The sequence below is a fragment of the Homarus americanus genome, unplaced genomic scaffold, assembly GCF_018991925.1.
Source record: "Homarus americanus isolate GMGI-L3 unplaced genomic scaffold, GMGI_Hamer_2.0 scaffold45562, whole genome shotgun sequence".
NCBI classification, from domain to species: Eukaryota; Metazoa; Arthropoda; class Malacostraca; order Decapoda; family Nephropidae; genus Homarus; species Homarus americanus.
The window spans coordinates 3,090,210-3,115,435 of NW_024744839.1; the positions used below are offsets into that span (position 1 = coordinate 3,090,210).

At 34.8% G+C, this 25,226-nt stretch overlaps 1 protein-coding gene across 3 annotated transcripts; it reads left to right on the forward strand.

Moving 5' to 3' along the window:
- The first annotated feature begins 841 nt into the window (after nt 1-841).
- Nucleotides 842-25,226, forward strand: LOC121878149 (E3 ubiquitin-protein ligase Mdm2-like). 3 transcript variants are annotated; one of them, XM_042384171.1, is made up of 8 exons: nt 842-1,103; nt 9,285-9,706; nt 14,029-14,165; nt 15,987-16,408; nt 17,455-17,591; nt 18,706-18,897; nt 20,647-20,932; nt 25,163-25,226. In XM_042384171.1, the coding sequence occupies exons 1-8, from the start codon at nt 1,073-1,075 to the stop codon at nt 25,192-25,194; spliced, it is 1,659 nt and encodes a 552-aa protein (XP_042240105.1). In that variant the 5' UTR covers nt 842-1,072; the 3' UTR covers nt 25,195-25,226. The 3 variants fall into 3 exon arrangements, with proteins under 3 accessions (XP_042240105.1, XP_042240103.1, XP_042240104.1); XM_042384169.1 differs by lacking the exon at nt 25,163-25,226 and having other exon boundaries at nt 20,647-22,995; XM_042384170.1 differs by lacking the exon at nt 25,163-25,226 and having other exon boundaries at nt 842-1,026; nt 20,647-22,995.

The window sequence follows — 25,226 nt, forward strand, 5'->3', positions numbered from 1 at the left end:
AAATTTGGTTGTTGGTTAAGAGCTTTTATTGAAAGATGACAGGTGATGTGTTTTGTTCAAGCAAATGAAAAGCATACTTTTTCTAGTTATGTATGAGATTTGAAATCACCTTTTTACAGAACTTAATTTTTGTGTTTGGAAATATAAATGAAATAATTTCAATCAGATTCGCGAAAGTATAATCTAATGGCCACTCCTGTGGTAATTATGAAAACAAACACCCACATATAACTGCGAAACGTCATTACGTCTCTCCGTGCAAGTTTCATCTTGTACACGACCCAACCAACCGCCAGGGTCTGATGCTTTCTATAACTTATAAGGTATGGCGACGCAGCTGTGACAGATGTATCATAATATATTCTAGATAACCGTACCTTTTCACCTTTATAAGAGATATTGCTAAACTGAATGTGGCAACTGAAAAAATACAATGGCATTGAAGAGATTTGAAGGCTATTTCGTAGAATGACAAGGAAATGCAGTTTCATGATTTTGCGAACTTTATTATTAAAAGACATTTATAAAATCGAATTTATATATACTGCACATGTATCTATATGCATATACGAGTCGTATCTTGAAAGGAATGTGTGATTGCAAAAGAAAATGTCTCGAAAACCCACAGGAAATGTAGTTATCGTTCTTCAGTCATCTCATGAAGTACCAACAGAAATGTTCATGTAAGCTTAAAATATATTTATATTTATCATAATTGACTATAATTTTATGTAAAGTAATTATATTATATAAGTAATAATTCAAAATGACTGAAAATGGGGGATGTTTTGTTGGTATCTATTACAAAAGAAATAAGGCTTGTCGGTATAGTTGGTATACTGCCATTGGAGTACACACGTTGAAGCACGAAGGATGTTTCACAATACCTTCACGTTCTGTTAGCGCGTCCACTACTTGTTTCAACTCGCACCTTACCACGTCCTCAATAACGTTGGGCGTTCCGTTGGCCGTGGTGCTGGTGAAACTGGGTATCCAACATGTAGCAGTGGAGTGATAGGTGAAGAGGTAAGCGCGTCCATTCGTCTGTAGTGAGAAGTTAACCCAAGCTGTAATGGGAGTTTATACCAAAGACTTCCTCCAGGGTAAGACATAAAAATTTTGATGTCCTGTATTTACTACATCTGTGGAACTTAAACTTATTTATTGTGTGCACGCGTGTTTGGAGAAGAGAACAGGGATTTTTTTTATTAGTAGTACTACGTCTGAACTTGGGATATTAAAGTTTAAAGTTTGGAACGAATCATTACATTGAATTAACACCCAATTTAGGTAAAATTAATTTTTAGATGGTTTTCATAAAACGACAAAGATATGTGTGCAAACTGGTCAAACTGTGGGAGAGGTAGATGGCTATTCACTCGGTTGAACTATCATACAGGCTGTATGTAAGAGTAATACTTTACTATTCTTGTGCACTTATGCTAGTTATTGTAGGGACTTGAACGGTAATAGTCTGAAACACCATCTCATGATAAGGAGCAACTGAAGAAAACTACTTTACTGTGGAAGGAAATGTCTTTTAGGTCTTTTTATATTAGTGCACCGTTCTATCTAACCTAACCTCCGCCCCCACTGGACACCCCTGATTAGGTTAGATTGGGTTTGGTTTGTTTTTGGTGATTTTCTATGTTTTTTTTTACACATATTTCTAATACCCAAAGAAAGAACGGTCCACTACTATTATAAATTGACCGGCATTTATCTTGGTGATTATTATGTTATACTACACCTCAATAGATCAGGTCTTAAAGCACATAATAAATTTCGTAATTACATGAGTCGATTAACAATTAAAAGTTATGAGTTACATGTTATAGAAATCAATGTATTTTGGCACAGGATATAGGTACAGCAGCTGTATGTGAAACATCGATGTCTATTGGTATGGCAGCCTAGTGCACGTTCGGGGTGGGCAGTTTATACAGTGATAATTACTAAAATGGCCTTCTTTCTGACTAACCCAACTTGCCAGCCTAACCATTAACAACACAGTCCGTCAATATGGCTGCCGTACCTCTATCTAATGTGATCTTTGACGTACTGCTGCTGTACCTGTATTCACTGTTATATTTACCCATAGACTGTCCAAGAAAATAAAGGGTAACGTTTCGGATATTGTCTACCACAGAAACAATTTTGTTCGCACTAAATAGGCAGGGCTTTGAAGTAGATGGAGATTTGTGGGGTAAAAATGTGAAAAAGCTAACCAAGTCAACCTAACCTAATTAAATCCAAACCTAACCATGCTACCTATAGGTACCTTGTCCAACCAAGTGCCCTTTTTGCAGAGTGTGGAGATTTCATTGTCTTGACGAGTTTCCGTCTTTTAGTAAGAAACATAAATACAGTCAGTGGAGAAACATAAGTATAAGATTGCAGTTCCTGCACTTTAATTTCAGCTTTCTAGAGGTAAGAAGTAATACAGTATCCTAATTGCAATACTGAACAGTACTGTACAGATATTAGTAATAAATGGGTGGTTTAGATATGCAAGAATCCTTAAGCATATCTGTTGGTTCCTGTCATCTTTATTTGCAATCTGACAGCCACCTTATTTATAACAGCAGCTGGGTAGACAGGCTTATGGTGTAAATTAACTTGCTCATAGTTTCACTCTTGTGAGGTACCATAACCTGGAGCCACTTGTTTGTAAGGGGAGTACAGTACTGTACAGTATAGTGACTACAACACCACAGATTGCACAGTGAGATCACATTAGTGTATGAGTATTCTTCCACATTGTTTTATTGTTTAAAAATTTTTTAAGTCACATTCGACACTTCATAGTCACGGCAATTTTTTTTCTATATCATGTGCTTCGTACTGTATGTTATTGCACTACAAGTACGTGTTTCACACTGTGGTTTAGAATAACTTTATTGCAATTTACAGATTTCATGCTAATAGATTTGGCAGTTTTAATTTATAGACTGGGTGATGTAGACATTTAAAATAGTGATAAATATAGACATGAAGGAGTCTAAGACAGGCTAAGGTGCAAATATGTCGAACTGTCTTGTAAATTGGGTACGAGTTATCTTATAATTGGGAACGACTGCGACATGTTCTGATGGGTACGATTTGCTCGGATACGAGTTGTCCAGCACCCTGTTCAAGTCACAATATTTGGGTTAGGTTTGAAACCCACTGCTGGTACCAGACCATGAACCCTGTGAGGAGATAATGGAGCTAATATCTAAGAACATATGTGACATATTTTTATATGCTTAATATATTTACATTAATCATGACTGTTAATGTCCACATATACAAAATTGTGCTATACAGTACAGTCTTTCACTTGGGTGTGGGAGCTTGGTAATTTCTGAGAACAGCATAGCCACAAGTAGGAGTTATTCGATTTTGTTAATTATTTCCACAGATGTTTTTAACATTATGGTAAGTATTTTAAAAGAGGCAGCAACTTTTTATTTTAATTATAAGTATTTTTTCCTATCTACGATCATAAATCATCTGTGTGGGCAGGGCATGAAGGATGAGGGAAATTTGGGGGTAAAATACAGTGAAAAACTGATCATATGACACTAAAATAGTGATTCTATGTGTTTTGTATGTAAAAGAATTAATTATTTACCTCAAAAAAATCGACAGTCAGCGCTTGTTGTCTGTTTACAACTGACCCGTTTAGTCTGAGCTTACTGTCATGTCCACAAAAAATGCAAAATTACACCAAGACACTTCAACAAAATTGCATTCATTGGTACCAGATATCAAAGTAAGTACAGTACTTTCTCTTTCATATGTTGGGGGTTTAGGTAAAATTCTTTGGTTGGTTAGGTCCGGTTCTGTTAGGTTATGTGAATTGTCTTATTTTATTTATTAATCATCCATGGAACATCTGCGGAAAAAATGAATGAAATGGAACAACTTATGGTGGTAGTGCTGTTTTCAGACATTACCATTAGTTTTATAATTCCTTCTGAAATTAAAAGATCAATGTCTTCCAAGCATTGGTGAATTTTGGAAAGTACTGTACTGTATATGGTATATTTTTTAATGGATGATCATTATCATTTAACTGATATAAATTCATTATAAAGTATCTGATAAATTCAGTTATATTTTACACAATACTGTTCTGTTTAGAATTGTGGCTGTTTTATCTGCTAAAAGGTGCCATCAGGTAATCACAGCTAATCCATGTAAGCATGGAAAATGGCCATAAATTGGTGATGATGGTGGGTTCTGGGATTAGTATAATAGATTTTAGACCTGAGCAGTTATTCATGGGAAGTTTTCATTTAACCAAAGTGAAAGTCTGCAATTATTGTTTTTTCTTCTTTTCCTTTCTCATCACTTCCAAAAGTAAGTTAAGAGGGGGGTATAGAAGATTTTTTTTTCATATTTCAATTTAATTATTCTTCCTCACTTCTCTACAGTACAATATAAGAAAGGAAGAGGGAGATTCTTCTGATTTTAACTTTCCGGATCCTCTCCTACCTCTCACCTTCCTTCTGCTTGTATTCCTTCCCTGAAGTTGAGAAAGCTATAACAATTCATTGTAATTTTGTTGTTACCCTAATCGAAAGTTGGGGGCATAAAATGATGGTTTCAGACAAACTCGTATTTCATTTAATAACTTCTCATGTTCTCAATGGATTAATTTCAAATATGGCATTGAAATTATATATGGCAGGTTCATGCTAGGGAATGTTGGCAGAGCATTAGCTAAGGTGATTTTTATTTTACACAAAAGTGTACTTTATACTATACCAGTAGAGGAAGCAATGTTTGGCAGTTGGGTATGCTTAATTTCAATGTTTTTTCTTGCTCTTAATCTTGTACCTTACCCTTTCAACCTTTTCTTGCATCTTCCTCATATTTTCTTTCCACTTTTTTCTATTTGTCTCGCTTCCCATTCATCTCATTTTTCTCTCACACTTTTGGATGCTATCTCTCCCCCATTTATTGGTGAGGAATTTGGAAGAATACAGTACAAGAGGTCCCAGACTTATGAACGGGGTTAAACCTGAAATTTACAGTATTTTATTTACTTGACGACTTAATTTTTGCTTTAATTTACTGTATTTTGTCATTCTCTTTCTTCTTTTGTCTTAAATTAAGTGAGTTTAGATGTGTATAAGGACTTAGGCTATGATATAGTGGGATTTTAAACATTGTTTTGTAAGTACGGTATGTATGTAGCATGTGTTCCGACTTACAGTGAGTTCTGCTATAACGCGTGTTTTGACAAAGCGAATTGGCTCTAACGCGATTTATGAATAGAGGAACGATATTTGTATAACGCGAATGCTTGTTTGCTGTAACGCGATTTTTGCTTACTATTTCTCCAATTTTGTGGTATTAATTGTGAATATGGTAAAGAAGAATATCTCCAAGAAGCGTTCTGGTGATCGCTTTCCCGGTTATGATCGTAAAAGAAAGGCTATAACCCTTGAAGAGAAGCTCGATGTTATCTACCTCAAAATCACCCTTCTCCTCCATCAAGTTATATTCATAGTTTTTCAAGGTAAAGTGTTACATTTACTGTATGATTTCATTATTAGATATGAATGTAACATTTATTTAGACTGTGCTATCCTTTGTGTTAGGCTAACTACTAAATTTTTTTTGATTTCGAGTAGTAATCTGCACCTAACCCTATTTTCTCCATAAACCCTGTTATTTCTATTACGCGAATTTCTATGATGTTTTACAAGAACACAACTATCGCGTTATAGCAGAACTGACTGTACGTACAAATCCGACTTACGAATGTCCTCATGAGCGGAACCCGTTCGCAACCCGGGGACCCTTGTATAGGCTTTCCCTCCTAAATGACTGATCTGGTGAAATGATCTTTTCAGTCAGTGCTCTGTTTTGATGATTTGGTAGTACCATTGATAAGGTCATTAGATAAACTTTTATATGTGATAGTATAAGTTTAGAGTTAGGGTGATGAGTTTAGTCTTAAGAGTTCTGTAACATAGTGTGAATTATGGGACAGGTTCCACAGCCAATTAGATAATGAGATTTCATGCAGTCCACAATTACAAGGCTAGCTTTATTGTTCAAACCTAAGTAGGTTAGGTTAGAATGAGAATTGCTGAACTTTCCGATATTTTTAAGATTTGTGTTTCTCATTGTGTTGGTTCAGGGGTCACTTCCTGGAGTAAATTCTAAGATATTTTCCCAAGACTTTGGCTCCCCTGTCAATCATCCTGACTGGTTGTGATTTGAATGATATGATTATTTTTTACAGTACAGTACGTATCTGGTTTATTATCAAGTAAATTGTTCACTGATTAAAAGGAATACTGTACCATACTAATAACCTCCAGGAGGTGGGGAGTGACAATAGTTGGGACTGTAATCAATATACTGTACAGTACTTTACAGTGTTTATGTTTATCAATTACTTGATGCATTTCCAGATCAGATAGTATGCTTCAGCAAAGGCAATGGGAAATAGAAGTTCTAAGCAACTCTTTCTAGACCTTTGTACTGTAATTTACATAATTTAGTATAGATACTGTACTGTGTGTTGTACTGTACAGTACTAGAAGAGTGTGTTTGGCATTGGGAAAAGATGTACTATACTCTTGATGCCAAACTCATTGTTTATAAGAAGAGCCATATACTGTACACTGGGTGTGTGTGTGCGTGCACACATGTGCATATCAGAACAAAATGAATTGCTGGGCAGGACCCAGGAGTTTGGCAATGCCTACCGTCCCTGAGTTCTGATGCTACCCTGGATCAACCCACCATTATAACTTATGTAAACTCATTATTATTTTTCCTGATTGGGTCAGATATGAATGGTAATAAATAGAGGGATAATGAAGTGTGCTTTTGTAGATATATTTGCTACACTAAAAGCGTGTGTACAGTGCAGTATATTGCTGGAGAAATTTTGGACATTTGTCATAATCTGGAGAGTTACAGAATAAATATGTACAATTGGGAAATTTAGTTTGGTCTGATGTTATGCATTTCTCAGACTCGCAAAGATATGCGCAATGAGGTAATGTCTGGACTGTACAGGTATTACATAATGTATAAGAAAAATACTGTACAGTATATTAATTTTCAGCCAATGTACTACTGTACGTGAAAAATATACTGTACCTGTATATTCATTCATAAGTAAGAACAATGCAGTACGCACGCTACAATTGTTGGAAAAATAGTTGAAAAGGAAGGTGATCTGTTAATTTACTTTGTACCTTTACAGAAAATTTTGCGTACAACACAATTAGTATTGCTAGATACTCAAAGAGGAATCAGATGAAACAAATCTTGTCAGAATGTGTCTGAAGAAATGATAAGCCATATGGTAGATACCTTAAAATATTACTCTTCCTTTCAAGACACTTGGTGCTATTTATAAATTCAATTTCTTAAAGTACAGCTCGTAAAGACACCAAAAACAGACACAGATCATTATAAAGCTGAATTAAGGCCCAAGGTGCCTCATTATATCCTTACTAGGCATTAGTCACTGAGCACAGTACTGTACTGATTTTAAGACTTAATTATTGCACTGTATTCAGAATCTGAAGAGATGTGGAACGAGAAACCTTGTGAATCTATAACACTTGCCAGATTGGGCCATGAAAACCTTATGCTGTATAGTAGTAGGGTTCATCCACTTAAGTGATGTCACTTTTGAGCTTATGAATCTACTAATGACATGTTAAAAAGGCCTCTAGATATGTTAATGAAACATCAACAGATGGCCAAGAGTCCTGAAATAATAAGTAGATCCCAAATTTGACATTCACAAAAAAGATCCAGGCGGTATTGGAATGCATTGTTAGATTTATAAATGAAAGTTATTCCATAAGTGTTTGTGTACTTCTGGACAAGAGGATGTCGTGAGGTTTGGTGTCAACCTCAAGACTGAAAATATTAGTACTGTACAGTACAAGGTTTTTGTTCTGGTGGACATTTATGATTGGATGAACTTCTCTAGATATTATATACAGTGCCTTGTGGTTATGGTGGATAATGTTCAGTGACAGTGTCTGATGAAAAGCTGACTGTTTTGGGCGAAAGCTTATATAATAGTTGAAAGCAAATTGATCAATTTTGTGTCACTCTTTACAAAGCTGTGCTTTTGAATTTGTAGTTCAGTGTCTATGAATTGCAAAAGTCCAGTGGTTCAGTCTTAGGATATTATATTGAAGTTGTTTCTGATTTTGAGAAACAAGATAGCTATGACTCTTGGACATTAATTCAGTATAATGTACTACATTGCTAAAAGTGATGGTGAAAATGTTAGTTACAAATTATACTATGGTCTTTGAGGTACTGTGTACGTACTGTACTGTAAGAACTATTTGCCAAAAGAAAGAAATTAAAGAAGTGCGAAGACATTTCTTTGTCTTCTGCACATTATCACTGATTGAATTCCATTACCATACTGAACAAGCTTTGACTCATTAAAACATCCTCAGTATTTTTTAAGTAAAATTAATATTTATGGAATACAGTGAAGTTATTAGCTATTATGTCAGACTACCTGATGGGAAAATGAGTAATATAGTATGCCTATCAGATACAGTGGTAATACTGTACAGTGCCATATAATGAAGCAGTGAGACAGAAAATTAAAATGAATTAACCGCTTTACTTACAAAAACAGTATTGTGGACATCTTTTCAAGCATCTTGTACTTTCAGTGAATTTTCATCATAAAATGGGGAAAATTTTGTCCAGAAGAAGTGTACAAAGGCTCACAAGTGTTTACATTGGGTTCAAATACTATATGGTGAACTTACTCATCCAGAGAGAGAATTTAATTATCAATGTGAAGCTGTGTGGCTGTTAAAAAGTATATTATATAACAGTCCAGGTAAGAACAGTATCCTGAACATTTACAGTTTATGCACCATAGCTAATTGTGTTGCAGATAAATGCAAAAATATATTTCTTATGTAGCCACTGTACAGTATCACAGTAATTACTGGAATTGAATACTGGAAATATTGAATAGCAGTAGAATTCTATATATTATGATGTGTAGCACCGTACTGTAGTTGTATTTAATTACACTGAAATGACAAGGTATTTGACATCAGTGTCAGTTAATGAAATTTTTCAAGACTTAAAGTATTTTACTATTGCTATACTTAAGTAGAGTATAGAAATGGATCCTTGAGTATAGTACGGCACTGTAGTTTAATTTTTAATCCCATTAACAGGAAGACATCAGTAATGAAAGTTACAGTATTGCAATTTCATATCAAGAAATATTGAATGGTGTTGATCAGGGAGTGATAGCAGTGGTGTTTCAGGGTGGAGAGCAGGCGAGGGTGAGATAATGCCACCCGACCTGTCTGAGGCAGCACGCTCACTGGCTGTGCTCCCTCCCCAGAGCTGTGGGGAAGTACTCAGTGCTAGCCCCCCCTCCAGACCCTCAACTGAGTACATCAGCAGCAGCAATGGCATTGTTGATGTGGGTTTGCAGAGCCAGGAGTACCAATCCTCGCCTAGACCTGTAGCTGAGAACTTTACCTGCTACAATGGCGGACAGTCTCATCAGCCTCACAGTCAGGTGGTGGGGTCTGAGGCTGGAAATGGTGGTGGAGGGTGTAATGATACGGGAGCAAGAAAACCAATTTTGTCTTCCTTCATTAACATGTACCACCTCACTCCTGCTCTTAGAGCCACCTTTGCCTCTGTGGGAGCCACCGATAGAAACTACCTGTTCAGAGAGGTATTGCTTTTACCAGGGTATTTTACTGCCCGTGCTTGGTTAGTGTGTAGTTTTATTTCTATTAAGGATGCAGATGTTAGTTTTCATCTTTTATAGTAATTTTTATTATGAATAAACTGTAACATGTATCCAGTCTAAAGAAAAAGAAACATCTGCATTTTTCATATTTTATTTTTGTTATTGAATTGTTTATCCTGATTCATAAAGCATTTACACTGAGTTTTCCTCAACAAAGTTCACAATAGCCACAACCACCCAGTCTAGCATAATCATAAACAAATCAAATAAGGTAATTTACAGTACACTACTGAAAGTATTGTAGTGTACCTATAAATGGCATGAGATTCATTTAATGTGTAATTTGAAAATATTTGTTAGTGTTATATTGAATAATGACATGCTGTACTCTTTTGACCATTGGTTTAGTCTGCACTGGTTGGTTTACTGAGCACTACCCTTAATAGGCAGGCCCAGGGCTCAATTTTGGCTGAACTGTATTGTGACTGGACTGAACTTTTGTTCTTCCCAGCCTGAACCCATGGAGGGAAAGCTTCCAGTTTAAATGTAGTCTTCAGGCAGCAGCACATTGGGCAATTTTCCTCCCAACCATGCTGGGCAACACGGTCCGGCCAGCAGAACAAAGAGATGTTTTCATCACACTGGGACTTTTTGTTTGGGTTTAGGGGAAGCCATCGTGAAGTTTGTTTACAAGTGGCAGCGGCTGGCTGGTAAAAAAAAACCCTGGATAATGATTTAATAATACTAAAGACGTTTTAAAATGATGAATAAATAGAAACATGCCACCTTTTTATGTGTTATATTTTAATTTATTATTGTTTCATGATTTATTTTAATTTCTACTTAAATATTAAACACCTAGTATGAAGCTCATTTGAGCACTGGCCAGCAAAGCTCGCCGCCAAACCGTTGTCCATTTCTCCCAACAGGTGAAATCCTGCTGCTTGCTGGGCCGTCAGGCCAGCGGTCAGCAAAAACATCCAACATGTTGGGAGGAAAGTGCCCAGTGTGCCGCTGCCTTTAGTCTAGGGGATTTGGGGTGCACTTGTATGTACCAATATGAATTTATCCATTTTCTCTTAGGTATGCATTACTTTATACAGTATCTTACTTAGACAGATGGATTCAGTAGTTAGTTTTAAATTATAATATTTTTTTTTTTATGTTCCTCATTTAATCAAATTTTTTTTTTAGTAAAGTATATTATTATTTGAGTAAAATTGGGGATTTGTTTAAGGGAAATTGATTCCTGTACTGACATTTTTCTGTCTGTCTAATTCTGATTTATCTCCTTTTTCAAACTTGGTAGTAATTGAATGTTTATCATGCTTCTTTTAAGGGACTGTATGTGTGATAGTCACATTTACAGTATAGCTTTTCATTTTCACATTCAGAGTAGTATTTAAATTATATACACTTAGCATAACACAAGAATACCGTATGCAAGAATCTACCAAAACGTGTTTCTCTATATACAAATAATGTTTATCAAGAGTCTAAAATTAGTCTTTAGGCATCCTTGGACACAGTAACATTGTATGGTTTTCCTTCATTTCTTTGTCCCAATGCAGAATTAAGAGAATGGAACCTTTAATAATGCTGAGCTGCATAATATTTTGCATGCAGCTTCACATCAACACTATTCAGACTGAGTTTGACAATTACAATAGCTTTTATATTGGGGAGATATTACACCAGGTAGACAAACAAGTTTTGCTGGGGTATACATCACTTTCACTGATGGTCTGTGCGTCTTCCCATTTGTATTGTTTCAGTGATACCTCAAGATTGCTTTTAAGAGATTTGTTTAAATTCTGAAATGTACAGCCATACTTTGATAACTGATGCATATGCGTACTGCGAAAAGTCAACCGGCAGTGGATCAATGGTTATCAAAGCAATAAATCCCATGAGAATATAACGGATTCAGGAGGTTAAGGACCCGCCACCCCAAAAAACTCCCACCTACCCTTGATATATCTCTGTCGTGCACACTGTCAAGCTCTATCAAGACTCGCTCACCATTACAGTGTTTTTAAATAAAAATGATAAAGTATACAGTATAGTAAATAGCTTCATCTTGATATCTTTTTATATTTTATTTCTCATCATAATACATTGCTTCTCTCGATGATTGTTTAGTTACATTACTATGTTGTTGGAAGGAGAAGGGAGGGAAGATACAGTGACACGTCACCTACGATACAATGTAGCTTTTTACTCTCAAGTCAGAATACAAATTATATACAGTATTATATTTTTTGTTATATTATTTATAATTAATATTATGCTGTAAGAGGCTGATCATAGTAGAGTATAATAATAATAATGAATCAATATAGTCAGGTGGAAAGCTGGCCTGGACGGCAGTAGGGAAGATATTAGCTTCTCATACAGTTTCTCTATTAATTAATGTTTTGTTATTTATGTAGAAACATACACCATAAGAGGCTGATCATACCAGAATATAATAATGAATAAATACAAACAAATTGGCAAATGTGGCACAGCCAGTCCTCCCCCTCTCCTTTACGGATGGAGGGGGTGAGTGATCAGGAAGTGGATTACCATGTGTTTTGGCTTGTCTTTTATTTTGAAGCAAAATTATTTACTGAATTGTATTTTGTTGTATTAATTAATGCTGTATGTTATATTATTTATGATGAAATATAAACCATAATTGGCTGATCTTATGAGAATATAATAATGGATACTGTAAATAAAAACAAACTGGTGAACGTGGCAGTGGCCAGTCCCACCCCTTACACATGAACATCACTCACTAGCTGTCATTAGGCATACTGTATATCTGATTAAACCACTGTACACTATCCCTATTAGAGACATACTGTATACTTTACTTAAAATGCTAGCCATCGTTCATGGGTTAAATGGAAGAGGAAGTATTGCTGGGACATCTTGGCATGATTGCAGAACACATGTAACACACAAAGTTGGATCAACGGAGTAGTCAGCAAAACTTGTGGGGTATTTCCCTAATACATAATCGGTCAATGGGACCTTGGTTAATGGGGTATACTTGTGTATCATTGTTATGGTCCCAGGCACAGATCCTGACTCCATAACCAGCAGTTAGTTATTTGATTCATAACTGTTGAAATATAATAATTTTGATGAGTATAATAGTCGTATAAACAACTAGTTTACGCTTCATAATCAATCCCCATTTTGATTCACAATCGCATTAATATTTTTTCTACAGTTACCACAGTTTCTGTCTGCTGTTTGAATTCAAATACAACTCGGGTTCATGTAATTCTTTGAAACTTAATCTCATGATGAACTATAGTGGACATTTTCTGTTGTGGTGGGAATGAATAGCTGGTCAATTAACTCTAAAAACAAATTTGTGTGTCAAGGTCTTTAATCAAATGAAATTTGCACATGAAGATTTTGTTGTCTGCACCTTATTGCACTTGAAATAACAAGTCCAATTGCTTGGAATGGTGGGCAGCATGCATCTATGGTACTTTGTTTGCTAGATTTTCAAAGCAGCATGGAAGCCATTGGCACTTTAAATATTTGTGGGACATTAGAAGGTTGAATTATTTATTTCATTTTATTATCATAGGACAGTCTCAAGACTGACAACGCTATTGACATCTTTTGTATTATATGTAATATAGTAAGGGAAATCTTTCTATAATTTTCTTTGAATTTTTTAGTTTTTTCAATATACAGGTGCTCCTCTTCTTATGAACAAGTTACATTCCTGAGGCTTGTTTGTAGTCCAACTTTATTCTTGTAGGTACCAAACATATTGTAAAAAATGAAAAGATTGTGGATATTTAGTACAGCTATACCCTTTAATACAGCCTTAAAACCTGGCTCACTCTTCTCCTCTAGGTAATTTTTGTTATATCTGGAATTTTCTTCAAAATAATCCAGTCTCATCCACATTAAACACCTGTTCTGGCAGGTAACCCCCCCTCAGTGATGATGTTTGTATCTCTAAAAGTTTGTAAGTTGAACGTTCTTAAGTAGAGGAGCATCTGTATGATCTCGTATGATAATGCTTAAAGTGTTCTGGAAGTTGTTTTACATGAACAATAAAAAGATAAATTACCAGACATTATGTGATGTGCAAAATTATAGGTAATGTAATATTTTTAAGTAGAGATCAATCATTTACTATTTGATGAGTTTTGCTCCATCTCATCCAGCATTGATATTCTGTACTGTAGTGATCAATTTTCTCCATTGAGCTCTAGTGTTTGTAACAAACTAGACTGGAGAAGCAAGGCCATGTAAAGGAGATAAAAATAATTCTTATGATTTTTCAGGTTTTGCAGTTGTTGAAGAAATACCTTTTTAGCAAAGTCCACCTTTTTGATCCTGATGACAAACTGTATGTTAACTGTGCAAGTGACCCCTTAGGTCAAGCGCTGCAGGTCGATCGCTTCCATTACAATGATGTTAAGTGAGTATATCATCATATGGATGCATTCATTATACAGTACTTTGCTTTATATAACCTCTGCATTATGAATTGAATCAGGGAAACTTAAGACATCCTTATGTTATTTCTGTTTATTTTGTAGGCACTGTTACAACCTCAAATTTTTATAAATGGTTGGTCCTAAATCCCTGATTAGGTTACAAAGTATGATTATTATGACATTATTTACTTCCTATAACCAGAATGAATTTTGAGCCTTCCAAGAAAATTTTCTTATTTCGGGCATGGGAACAAGTTTCTGAGGATGAAAACGTGCACATTTTCCGGAAAAAAATCTGAAAAAATCTCTCCATTGTGGGTATGGGAAAAATTTTCCATGGAGTTCCGAAAGATTGTATCTTGCTCTGACGCATCCCCAGGGTATGCTAGCTGCTATAGTAAAAGGTTGTTCCCTCACTCGGTGCTGTTTTTACATAAAATTTGTATTGTGCAGTATTACAGTACTGTACCAGGACACAACCAACCAAGAATAGTGTTAAAGCAGTGTTGAGACATAAATAGTGACTACAGTATACAGTAATTTACATATATTAAGTGTGCATTATAAGCTCAAGATGACATCATCTGCTGGTGAGTTTAGTACAGTACAGTATATATGTTATGGTTATTTTGCTAAATAACTTACAAACAGGCTAACCAAAGTTAAAAAAAGAACAGGACCACTTAACTGTGTATTAATCTACATGAGCCATCCTAACCTAACCAAACCTAACATAACCTACCCTCTTACTTAACCATAAGGTTAGTTTAGTTTAGGTTGTCTGTTTGTAAGTTATTTTGCAAAATTACTGGCATGCATGCTGGGATATTTGCAAAATAACCGATTTCGAAAAAAAAAACATAACATATGCAGTACAGTACAGTAGTAGTATACATTATTTTTCACATTAGTTGAAACCCTAATTGGCAAAACAAAAACAAAGTTCATATGGTGTATAAAATCTCCTGTTACATTTAGATTAAAAATTGCAGTCGGTTCAATGTTCTTAAGTAGCATGAGTTGTAAATTTCCTATTCTCTTGAATATTCCACCTTGCAATATGGACAATACAGACTTCCACCCAACCTGGAATTCTGGCCAAACTGGACAGGCCTTCCACTCAATTAGCCCAGATTAGAGGAAGTTTACTGTATATATACAGTATATTTGCCTTTCTTTCATATTTTACTTTGGGTTCATTGCTTAACACTTAATTTCAAATTTTCCGAGTCTTTAGGTGCAATTAGTTAATTCGATCCTAAAACTTTTATGTTTATCTTTCCTCAATTTGTCTCACATATACTCATGCATAAGCTCATCTAATTACATCCCCTTTAAAATCTAATTTCACAATTCAGGAGTTTTCACTTCCACATCCTGTGCCTTGTTCTTACGTTCTCATGGGGGTGCGACCTTATTTTTTCTTTGTAATTTTCATCCAAATCTGATGATCCCTAACTATTCTGTCATTCCTATAATGTTTGTAACCCGTAATGTACCAGGTATCTAATAATCTACAAAATTTTGAAATATGTCTTCAATGGTCTACTGTACTTCATCAATTTCAATTGTGTGAAATCCAATACAGATGTACTGTTCATTCTAAAGGCTTCCTGTGCGCTCTTACCATTTTTTTCTTTTGTTGTATACAGGTATTCTACAGATTATGAATACCTGTACATAAGGTGTGGTTACATATCACTTTTTTATCTAATGATGGAAAGATCCTTAGCATTAAAAGAATGTTTGATTTTTCATACATACCTTGTTTATGATGATTAATTTCCATATATTAATTTCAGGTTATTGATAAGTAAGCACATTATCAGGGCACAACCTGATAGTGTGAATGGAGCCTGCTCACAGACTATTGGTAATGGTTATCCTCCAAGAACCCCACCTAGTTGTGCACTTGTAAATACAAATAATGGTTTAGATACAACTAATGGCAGAACAGAGTTGTTAGTGCCCACAAGTACTACAACTCCAGGACATTCAACTACTTCTGGGACTTGTTTTAATTCGAGGGAGCTCCTGTCTAGCCAGCAAAGTACAGGTAGCTCTATCCCTGTTCCTGGGCCCTCTAGGGAGAGTGAAGGTGCACCGGACCACAGAAGGCACAGCAGAACTACCAATCATTTGCCCTACACTGTCCTCATCCCTGAAATTCCAGATAGTAACTCTGAAGCAGAATCAGAATATAGTATTCAGGGATATGAAACTGGTATGCTATGAGCTTATTACAAATCTTTTTTAATTAATGACAGTAGTGTACAGGTATTTGAGTTTTGACATTGATTTTTCCATATACAGGTACCTCTCGTTTTGTGTGTTTTGTTTTTTTGCCCGTTTTCGAATTAACATGAGGTCCAAAGTCAAAAAAATATATATAATTTACACGTTTCGTTCACAATAACACTCATAAGTTGTACAATAAGTTGTAAGTGTGCATAAACAAGCGGGTTTTATAAACGGGGCTCATGCACACTCCAGTCTTGTCTCGGACGCCTCTCTCACTCACTTTTTTTTTGCATAAAATTTGATTTACACGACCTCTTCAAGAATGTAACCCTCGTCTAAATTGAGAAGTACCTGTACTGTACTGTATTTTGTATTTGATACAGCACTGTGTTTTATATGTTCAGTGTTCAAGTATATCATAATGTAAGTAACCATCTTAATGGCTTATACTGCAATATGTTACAATATATTTATTCTAAGCTCTCCTTATACACTAATGTAAATCAGGTATCTAAATTGATATACTATAGTCTGTACTCTGTACATTTACTGCACAGAACATAAATTATACAATATACTCTTGCTGAATTCTAGAAAGTACTTGTAATTCATTATCTTACAGGTCTCCATGCTTAAGTATGACAAATGTTTTTAATTGTCCTTTTAGGTTCTTTACATATTCTCTGTTTTACTGCACACAAAGATACATTTGCTTTTTTTTTTTTTTTTTGGAGAATTGAATCCAATAAGTTTTGTGAATAGTTAATTGATGATTGTAAATTTCAAGGTTTCGAAAGAAACACAAAGAGCATTTCCAAAGAAACTTTGCTCAATAGGTGATTTGAGATAATTGATCCAACTTACTACAGTTTAAGTACACTATAGGAAAACATGTACCTGTAAGTTGATAATTCATTAACTAGGAATTAAAAACAATTTAATAGTAGTGTTACAAGATATTTTGCCTTATTTTTCATAGAAGAATACAAGCAGACTGAGACCTCTATACTGTATCTCTATTCCTTTCAGCCCTCTGTCGTAACACAGAGTTTGAGGAAAGCGATGATGAGGAATTGGGTAATGAAGATTCATATGAGGAGTATGAAATAGCTTCAGATGACGCTAAGGAAGAGGAGCATTCAGATGATGATGATTCTGTGGTTGAGGTTGGTTAACAAATGACTACCTCAGAACATATAGAATATGTGGGCATTAATGTAAAAGTAATGCTAATTGACAATATTTTTTCCTAATAACATTTTACCGCTGGGAATATTACCTCCCTGATTCATAGTACTGTATCCTTCATTTTCTGTTTTTGTTCTGTGGTTTATTAGCACATCTGTAGGATATGATGGTCTTTTAGATATTACAGTAGCACCTTCAGCTATTATTGGATGATTGCCAGGCCATCAGTCCATCACAGAAAAGTGACATTTCCCTTATAACTTTATCACTGGAATTCTGTTTTAGTGGGAGTGCATATCCCTTGGTCACAAATTTCAAGGGTATGTTGTTTATACTATAGTACATGGATATTGACGTTTGTTTTTCCCCCTGGAACCACAGTATTTTGGAAGCTAATTTTTGCTTTTCCAAGTGAGAAAATTATCATAGATCAACATAAAATAGTTATTAACCTTTTAAAATATCAGAATATAAATTTGATAGATTAAATAGTAAAGAGCTGTTGTAACTTTTCCTACCCGCCTGCCAACCAATCGGCTGCCTTCGTTGCAAGCTTTGAGTGAACAGATTGTAGTTCTGTTTGACTTGGAAATATTGATGGAAGCATAACATCTCCTTTGGTAATTGCAAGATATGAATTTATTCCTCTGTCATATTAAATATGTTTACATAAATATTGGCACATGGTTTTTGGGATAGATTAATAATATATTAATTAATATTATATAAAAAAAGAAACATGGCAGTCATGGAGGAGTCAGAATTGTACATTTTTCAACTTTTGCCACATTTTGGATTTCATTGAAGACAAGTGACTAGATTTTAAAGTATGGTGATAGGCTATTACACATGTGAATGTTTTTCATAATCTCCATGTAAGTCATCTCAGAGTTAGTGCCTCACTTATATTTATTACAAGTAGTTGGTGACTACTGTGCAAATGTGAAACTACTGTACGTATAGGTGTCATGAGCGTATTGGATCTTGGAAGTTGGAAATTGATGTTGTAACAAGGTGTAGAATTAAGGTCCACCCTGACTATGAATTCAAGAAATGTGTTCATCAAAATAACAATACTTTTGTACTTTACAGTATGTTGAGATAGCCCTCCTAGCTATTCATGCATTGTGCCAAGATGACTCAGAGGAGGACTTTTGGGCAGATGACTCGGACACAGATGATCAGTCATTGGATGACCCAGAGTTGGTAGTTGAACGATGGGATTGCCTTAGTTGTGGAGTCAAGAATAAGCCTTTTGTACGTTACTGTGACAAATGTTGGCAGGTAAGATTGATAACCAAATATAATTCACAGTACAGATCCTCTCTTATACCGGCAACCTTGGAGCCAGGGCCTTGCCAGATGATAAAAATTCCTGTTAAACAGAAGGCTGATGATTAATGGTACATTAGCTACACTTAGCATAGTGCCATTTGACACAGTTCATAGTGAATATATTTAATAAATAAAAAAAGTATTGTGAAAATATTATTTATTAGATGTACACTCACCACAAAAAGTATTCAAACGGTTGGGCACAACAGATTTCAGAATGAGCACTATGGCCCTTGTCATCTCAGAATGGTTGGTATGCCTGTTTGTGAAGTGACTCAATATTTCATAATATATGTTGCTTATCTTCATAGTATTTACAGGTGAAAAAGTAATTTGATTTGCAATAAAACTTCCTCAGAGAGCAATGTTCAGATTTCTCATTTGTTTTGTCCTACAGTATTGTACAGCCCATAGAGTGTCAGATAACTTTTTGTGGCGAGTGTACCGTATAATAAATTAAATAGTAAAATAAACGAAAAATGTGTAGAATTCATGCAAACCAGGACATGCACAGTTATAGTTGGGCACTTATAATTATAACATTCATGATTCAGTGTCCTTGAACAGTTTCATGTTTTTACAGCCATGCCTCCCAAAAAATAATTTCTGTACAGAAACACTTAGAGATTGATAAAAATTACCCAGTAAATATAACTCTAGGCATATAAATAACTTTAAGCATTAATAACTGTAAGAATGCATAAAAGTATTGTACAAGTTATGGTGAAGAATTATTTATTATAAAGCTTGTGCGTCATATTCTGTCTCATAGTCGATCTTCAACTGTTGTTCCTTCACCGTGCTCTTGTTTAATAATGTCTGATTTACAAAAAAAAGACACTGTCTCTGTATAAAAGCTGTGCTTGGTGAAGCACTGGCAGATGATAATTGTACTTATTATGCACAATTTGGGTGATTTCAAAGGAAGTACAGCTGCTCCCCGACTTACGACGGGGTTAGGGACCCAAATCCAGGCCATAAGTCGAAATGGTCGTAGGTCGAAAATACTTAAATAATACATAGAACATCTAAAATGGGTGTCTCTTTTTCTTCTCAGCACCACAGAACTCTCACTTTTAAGCTTGCCAGCCATTTTAAATTGAATTACACAGAAAAATTTTGTCAGTACACAGCGCAATCACTGACGTTTGGACTCGAAAATACGTAATTTGACAAAATTTTGGTACGACTGAGGCGGTCGTAAGTCGGGGAGTACCTGTAATTGTGTATACCTGTATATGTAAAGAATTTAGTAATGTATTGCATTTTGAAATATGAAAAATATAGGATAAAAATTTAGGGAACCTTCAGTATTTCACTAAACTAGATAATTGAGGGCAATTTTATGAACATGTATGAAAATAAAAAAAAGTTTCTTTTCAAGTCGTACACTGTAGATGAACCAATATCATACATCTCACATAGCTTATGAACAAAAACACTGCTGCTGAAGGGTGTTGCTAAGCTATGTAAAGTGTTTGTGATAAACCAGATTTAGATCTTAGGACCTGCTTGTAGAAGGGGGAAGAATATAGTACAATAGCTACATTGCACATCTTTTAGCATGAAATGGAGAATTTGTGTTTATTCTTGATTCTCTCCACTCTGTATTGTAACTGGATAAGACTTAAAAGAATAAAAAGATAAAATACTAATTAGAAAGAATATGATTGTTTATATTTATATTTTTATTTTCAGGTAAGGAAGAACTGGTTACCAGACCGACCAAGGAAACGAAGGAGAAAACCTCGACCAAAGAAAAGGCGCACCAGGTTTAGATCAGAATCTATCCAGTCAGATGATCAGAGTAGTGAGAAAACTTTAAAAACATTTGAAAATTTTATGGTATCAAATTGTAGTACAGGTAGTACGAGTTACAGTCAAGAACTTGAGGAGTTACCGGAATTACCAAGGACATCATCAACTGCCTCAACTGTGTCATTAAAGAGTGGCTCTCCTTGTAGGAGTGTTTCCTTTGATAAAGGTAGGTATAGTTCTCAAGACTCTGGAATTTCTCTGTCTCAAGATCTTTTGATAGAATTTGATGAAGAGCAGAATATGGAAGACAACAGAGTACAGGCAGAGGATGTACAAGTTAGTAAAGTCCAGTTGTCTCACACACATCAGAAACCATCCATAAGTAGAGAATGTATTTCTACATCAACTCTGAGTTTGTTAACTGAAGCAAATTTAGATGCAGGTGCATCAAGCAGTCGAAAACGTAAATCTTCTATTTCAGAGGATGTCAAACCCCACAAAAGGGCTAAAGATTGTGAGGTTAATGAGTCATCAGATGAGGAGGAGAGTGATGATGATAGTCATATAGAAGTTCAAGCCAAAGGATTTGCTCAGTTCTTGCAGTCACCTGCTGGCAAGGAGAGGCTTAGGCTTAAAGACATTAATGTCGAAGCTAAAGGCATGGCGCAGGATTTAGAGTCAGCTGCTGGGGAAGAGAGGCTTAAAGATATTAATATAGAAGTTAAAGCAAAAGGCTTTATTCAGTTCTTACAAACACCTGCTGGTAATGAGTGGCTTAATTCTCCTGATGGAAAGCAATTTCTGTACTCTCAGAATTTCCAGGAGGTTCTTGTTGAAGCATATGGAACCGATATGAGCATGGGGTCATCCAGCTTAAATTCAGTTGAGCCATCATCGGGAATATCCTCTTTGTGCTCAATTTGTTGCTTACGCCCTAAGAATGCTGCAATTATCCATGGTCGGCTATCCCATCAAGCAACATGCTATCAGTGTGCTCGACGTCTTCTCAATAGTGGTTCTCGGTGTCCTGTATGCCGACGAAAAATTCACATGGTTTGTAAACACATCATAACATAGCACAAAAACAATAACAGATTTTACTTTTTCTTTTCATACACTTTCTCGAGCCCACATGATTACAAATATTTTTCTGGTACTTTTTTTTTTTTTTTTTTTTTTAGTCGATGAAAAAATTTTATCAGTTTTATGAACCAATGACTTTTCTATACAACACTTAAGGAAGGAAAATCTTTTGATATAATTATTTGTTATTTAAAAAATTTGCTTATAAGGCAATTCCTCTTGTATTTCTTTTCTCATTGGTTGTATGCCATATGACTTTATTTATGATTTCTTAATCCAACATCTCCTTTTCAGGCAAAACTATTTAAGTTCTTCCTTTTATTCACTACAAAATGGCTGATTTGCAGTTTAGAGATCCATACCTGAAACAGTTATTAGTACACAAGCAGGGGTTGATCAAGTTCTTAACGTTGAGGTTGAATAGCTTTGGGGTATAGGCTGTCTCTCTCTCATTTGGAGCTGTTTAGTAGTGTGTTTCAGAATAATCTAGAACACGTGTATAAATGTGATAAGCTTGACTTTAAAACATATTTCATGATTTTAAGTCCGGAGGAGATTGTGATGTCTTTATTCAGCCATTTCTCTTTACTTTCCCACCCACCTTCATCACCCCCCACCAGCAATTAACTTAAATGCAACATGTGCCATTATTCAAAATTGTGTCAGGATACATTGTTAAAAAAAGTATTTGTATAACGAATGCTTTGACAAAGTATTTGTATTCACAGAATAATCTGATGACTACCTAGTATTTTGATAATAGAAATCAGCTTATTTTATTAATATCATTCACTTGACTGCCGAGATTTCATCTTTGGATGATATATTCAGACAAGTGAGAGAGGGAGAGGATACTACATCAGTGTCACTTTCACTAAATATTTCCACATGCTGTAAAGTAGTTGTGGCCTATAAAGTGCAGGTACAAATGTGATCTACAACTTAGCATTGTTCACTTGAGGCAGCTTCATCTAGCATTTGTATACAGTTGTTTGATTGTTCCAACTTAGTGAAATTAAAAATATGCAGAATTTTGGTAAATAGTTCTTTGCTATATAAAATTACCAAAATATTCCGTTGCTGTGTTGACTTCATCGATTCATGGAAGATATACAGTACTCGTCACTTAATAAATAATGATGTAATGTTTTTTATACTGTACTGTATATGCATTGATAAAGTATAAATAAATATAGCATATGCATAGTTATGAAATGTTGAATATCAAATATTAATATATGATATACAGTACTACGTACTATACTACAGGTTGTACCTCTCTAGTCTGGCATTCTGTGGTCCGGAACGATATTAGTTTGCCCATGGAGAAAATTAATTTGAGTCTGGTACTTTCGATGTTTGGCTAAATTTTGCCTTATTTATCCTACTTTTTTTTTTGCAAATTACTACCTGTAATAAAGTAACATCCTAATAAACCAATGAAAATAACAGAGATAAAGTTAAATAAAAACTAAAAACAACAGAAAAAGTTTTTATGTTCTACAGCTTCAGCTAGAGTTGAACCTGATGACTTGACAACTTCGTCATCCAAGTAAAAACACACACTACAACATTGGCTGTCCTTTTGTTTTCAACTTTACCACCACTGTTGGGTAGAATTTGTGTTTTAATTTCAGAAACATTAATTACAATATATGTGAACAGTATATAAGTGTTGCTTTCATATTCTTATGTAGAGTAATGACGATATGTTTTCACATGTGCACACTTACATATGTGCAGTCTCACTTTTTTCTTTACCATTAATGGTTAGCTACTTTTATTTTTCCATTTATTAACATTAAATAAGATTACTTAAAATAACCATATTAAATTTTTACATTAATTTTACTACAGCTTCAACCAGGGTCTTATTTTCTTCAGTTTTATATGTAGAACCAGTCGGTCACTGGTTTGTAAACATTAACGAAAACAATGCCTCCTCGTGTTTTAATATTCTACGTATTATTAATGAATTGCATTGTTCATTTTGCACACAAACATTAATTCAATCAAAAAGACATTCAGTAATAAACAATAATGAATCTTTTGTACATAAGAGAAATGACGTTTTCACGATTATGCACGTCTGAACGTTGGCGGGCCACTCAAACCCGTCGAAATTCGAGTTCCCGCCATCGAAATTTTAAATTGTGTATTTTTTTTTTTTTTTTTTTTTTTTTTTCAAAATAAAAAACGTTGAATTAAAAACTCGCAAAATTTGAGAACCTACTGTACAACATTTAACCCTTCAATATGTCTTCAAAGACACCACGAAGCAGTGAAAGTGGTGCTAGTGCTTCCAAGCGTAAGCACAAGCCACTATCTATCCAGGAAAAGGGTGAATTTCCATGGTTCGGTCAGGTCCTGAGGTTGCCGGACTAGAGAGGTACAACCTGTAGTAGCAATAAAAAAATCCTGGTTTTACCAAATAATTAATGGATGCAATCATAAATATTTCATAATGTATTTGTATTCATAAAAGTAGAAGTTTTCATAGTTGTATTTGAATATCGAGGTCCTGTATTCACTGTATCCTTGTCTCCCACCCACCAATGCACACACACATACATACTGTATTCCTCCTTGACAGAAAATGCTTCAGAATTTGAGTGTTTGGGTTCTATTCAATGTAGTTATTTTTCTGCAAATCATTACACTATTTGAAACAAGGGACTTATGTTAAGGAATGTTGTGTGGCACTGGATATTACAATAGCTCATTAAATTTGTCCTTTACCTTTGTCTAGCCTTTTGGATTGTTTCACAGGATGTGAAGGGACTCGGTACATGCACAGTTACACTCTTTGCCCATACAGTACACATAACATATGAAAATAGCTTAAATTTAAAGCATATAAGCATGGATTCATAGCCGAAAGTTAAAAAGAGGTTTATATCGAATAATCCTCACATTTAATCAATTAGAATTTGTACCTATAGTATTCCCTTAGTTTTCAAGTACTATAGAGTATGTATTACAATATATTTGATTCTGGTGATTAAAGCTCCTACAGAAGTACAGTACAGTACTTGGATAATTGAGGAATGTAGAAATGAAACTGAAAATACCCATTATAATTTTAAATTGAATGGTTCTATTTTGTGGTTGCATTATTTTATTCTTTCTTAATTTACGGGCTTTCTTTTTACACAGATAAACGTTTCTTATAAATTATCTAGTACAGTACCTAGTTATCTATTTTGATAACTTTGAAGTACACCAAAATGTGATTTTTTTTAATATGTAGCATTTGTAGGTTTTGCAGTATATAACCAAAGAATTGTTTTTATTATATAATTATATATAGTATGTGTGTGTAAATTGTGTATTAACACGTGCATATCTACATAACATACTTAACCTCCACCAGTGAGGTTTGAATACGGAATCCCAGCATGGTAGTCATTGGTGCTACCCCCAGGCCACCAAGTGCA

What these genes read in the sequence shown, in the direction of transcription:
- LOC121878149 (XM_042384169.1), top strand. Translation starts at nt 1,073, where the DNA reads ATGGGAGTTTATACCAAAGACTTCCTCCAGG. An exon ending in GAAACTACCTGTTCAGAGAG is followed by an intron (nt 9,707 to 14,028) that starts GTATTGCTTTTA and finishes ATGATTTTTCAG; the next exon opens with GTTTTGCAGTTGTTGAAGAA. An exon ending in ATGATGATTCTGTGGTTGAG is followed by an intron (nt 17,592 to 18,705) that starts GTTGGTTAACAA and finishes TGTACTTTACAG; the next exon opens with TATGTTGAGATAGCCCTCCT.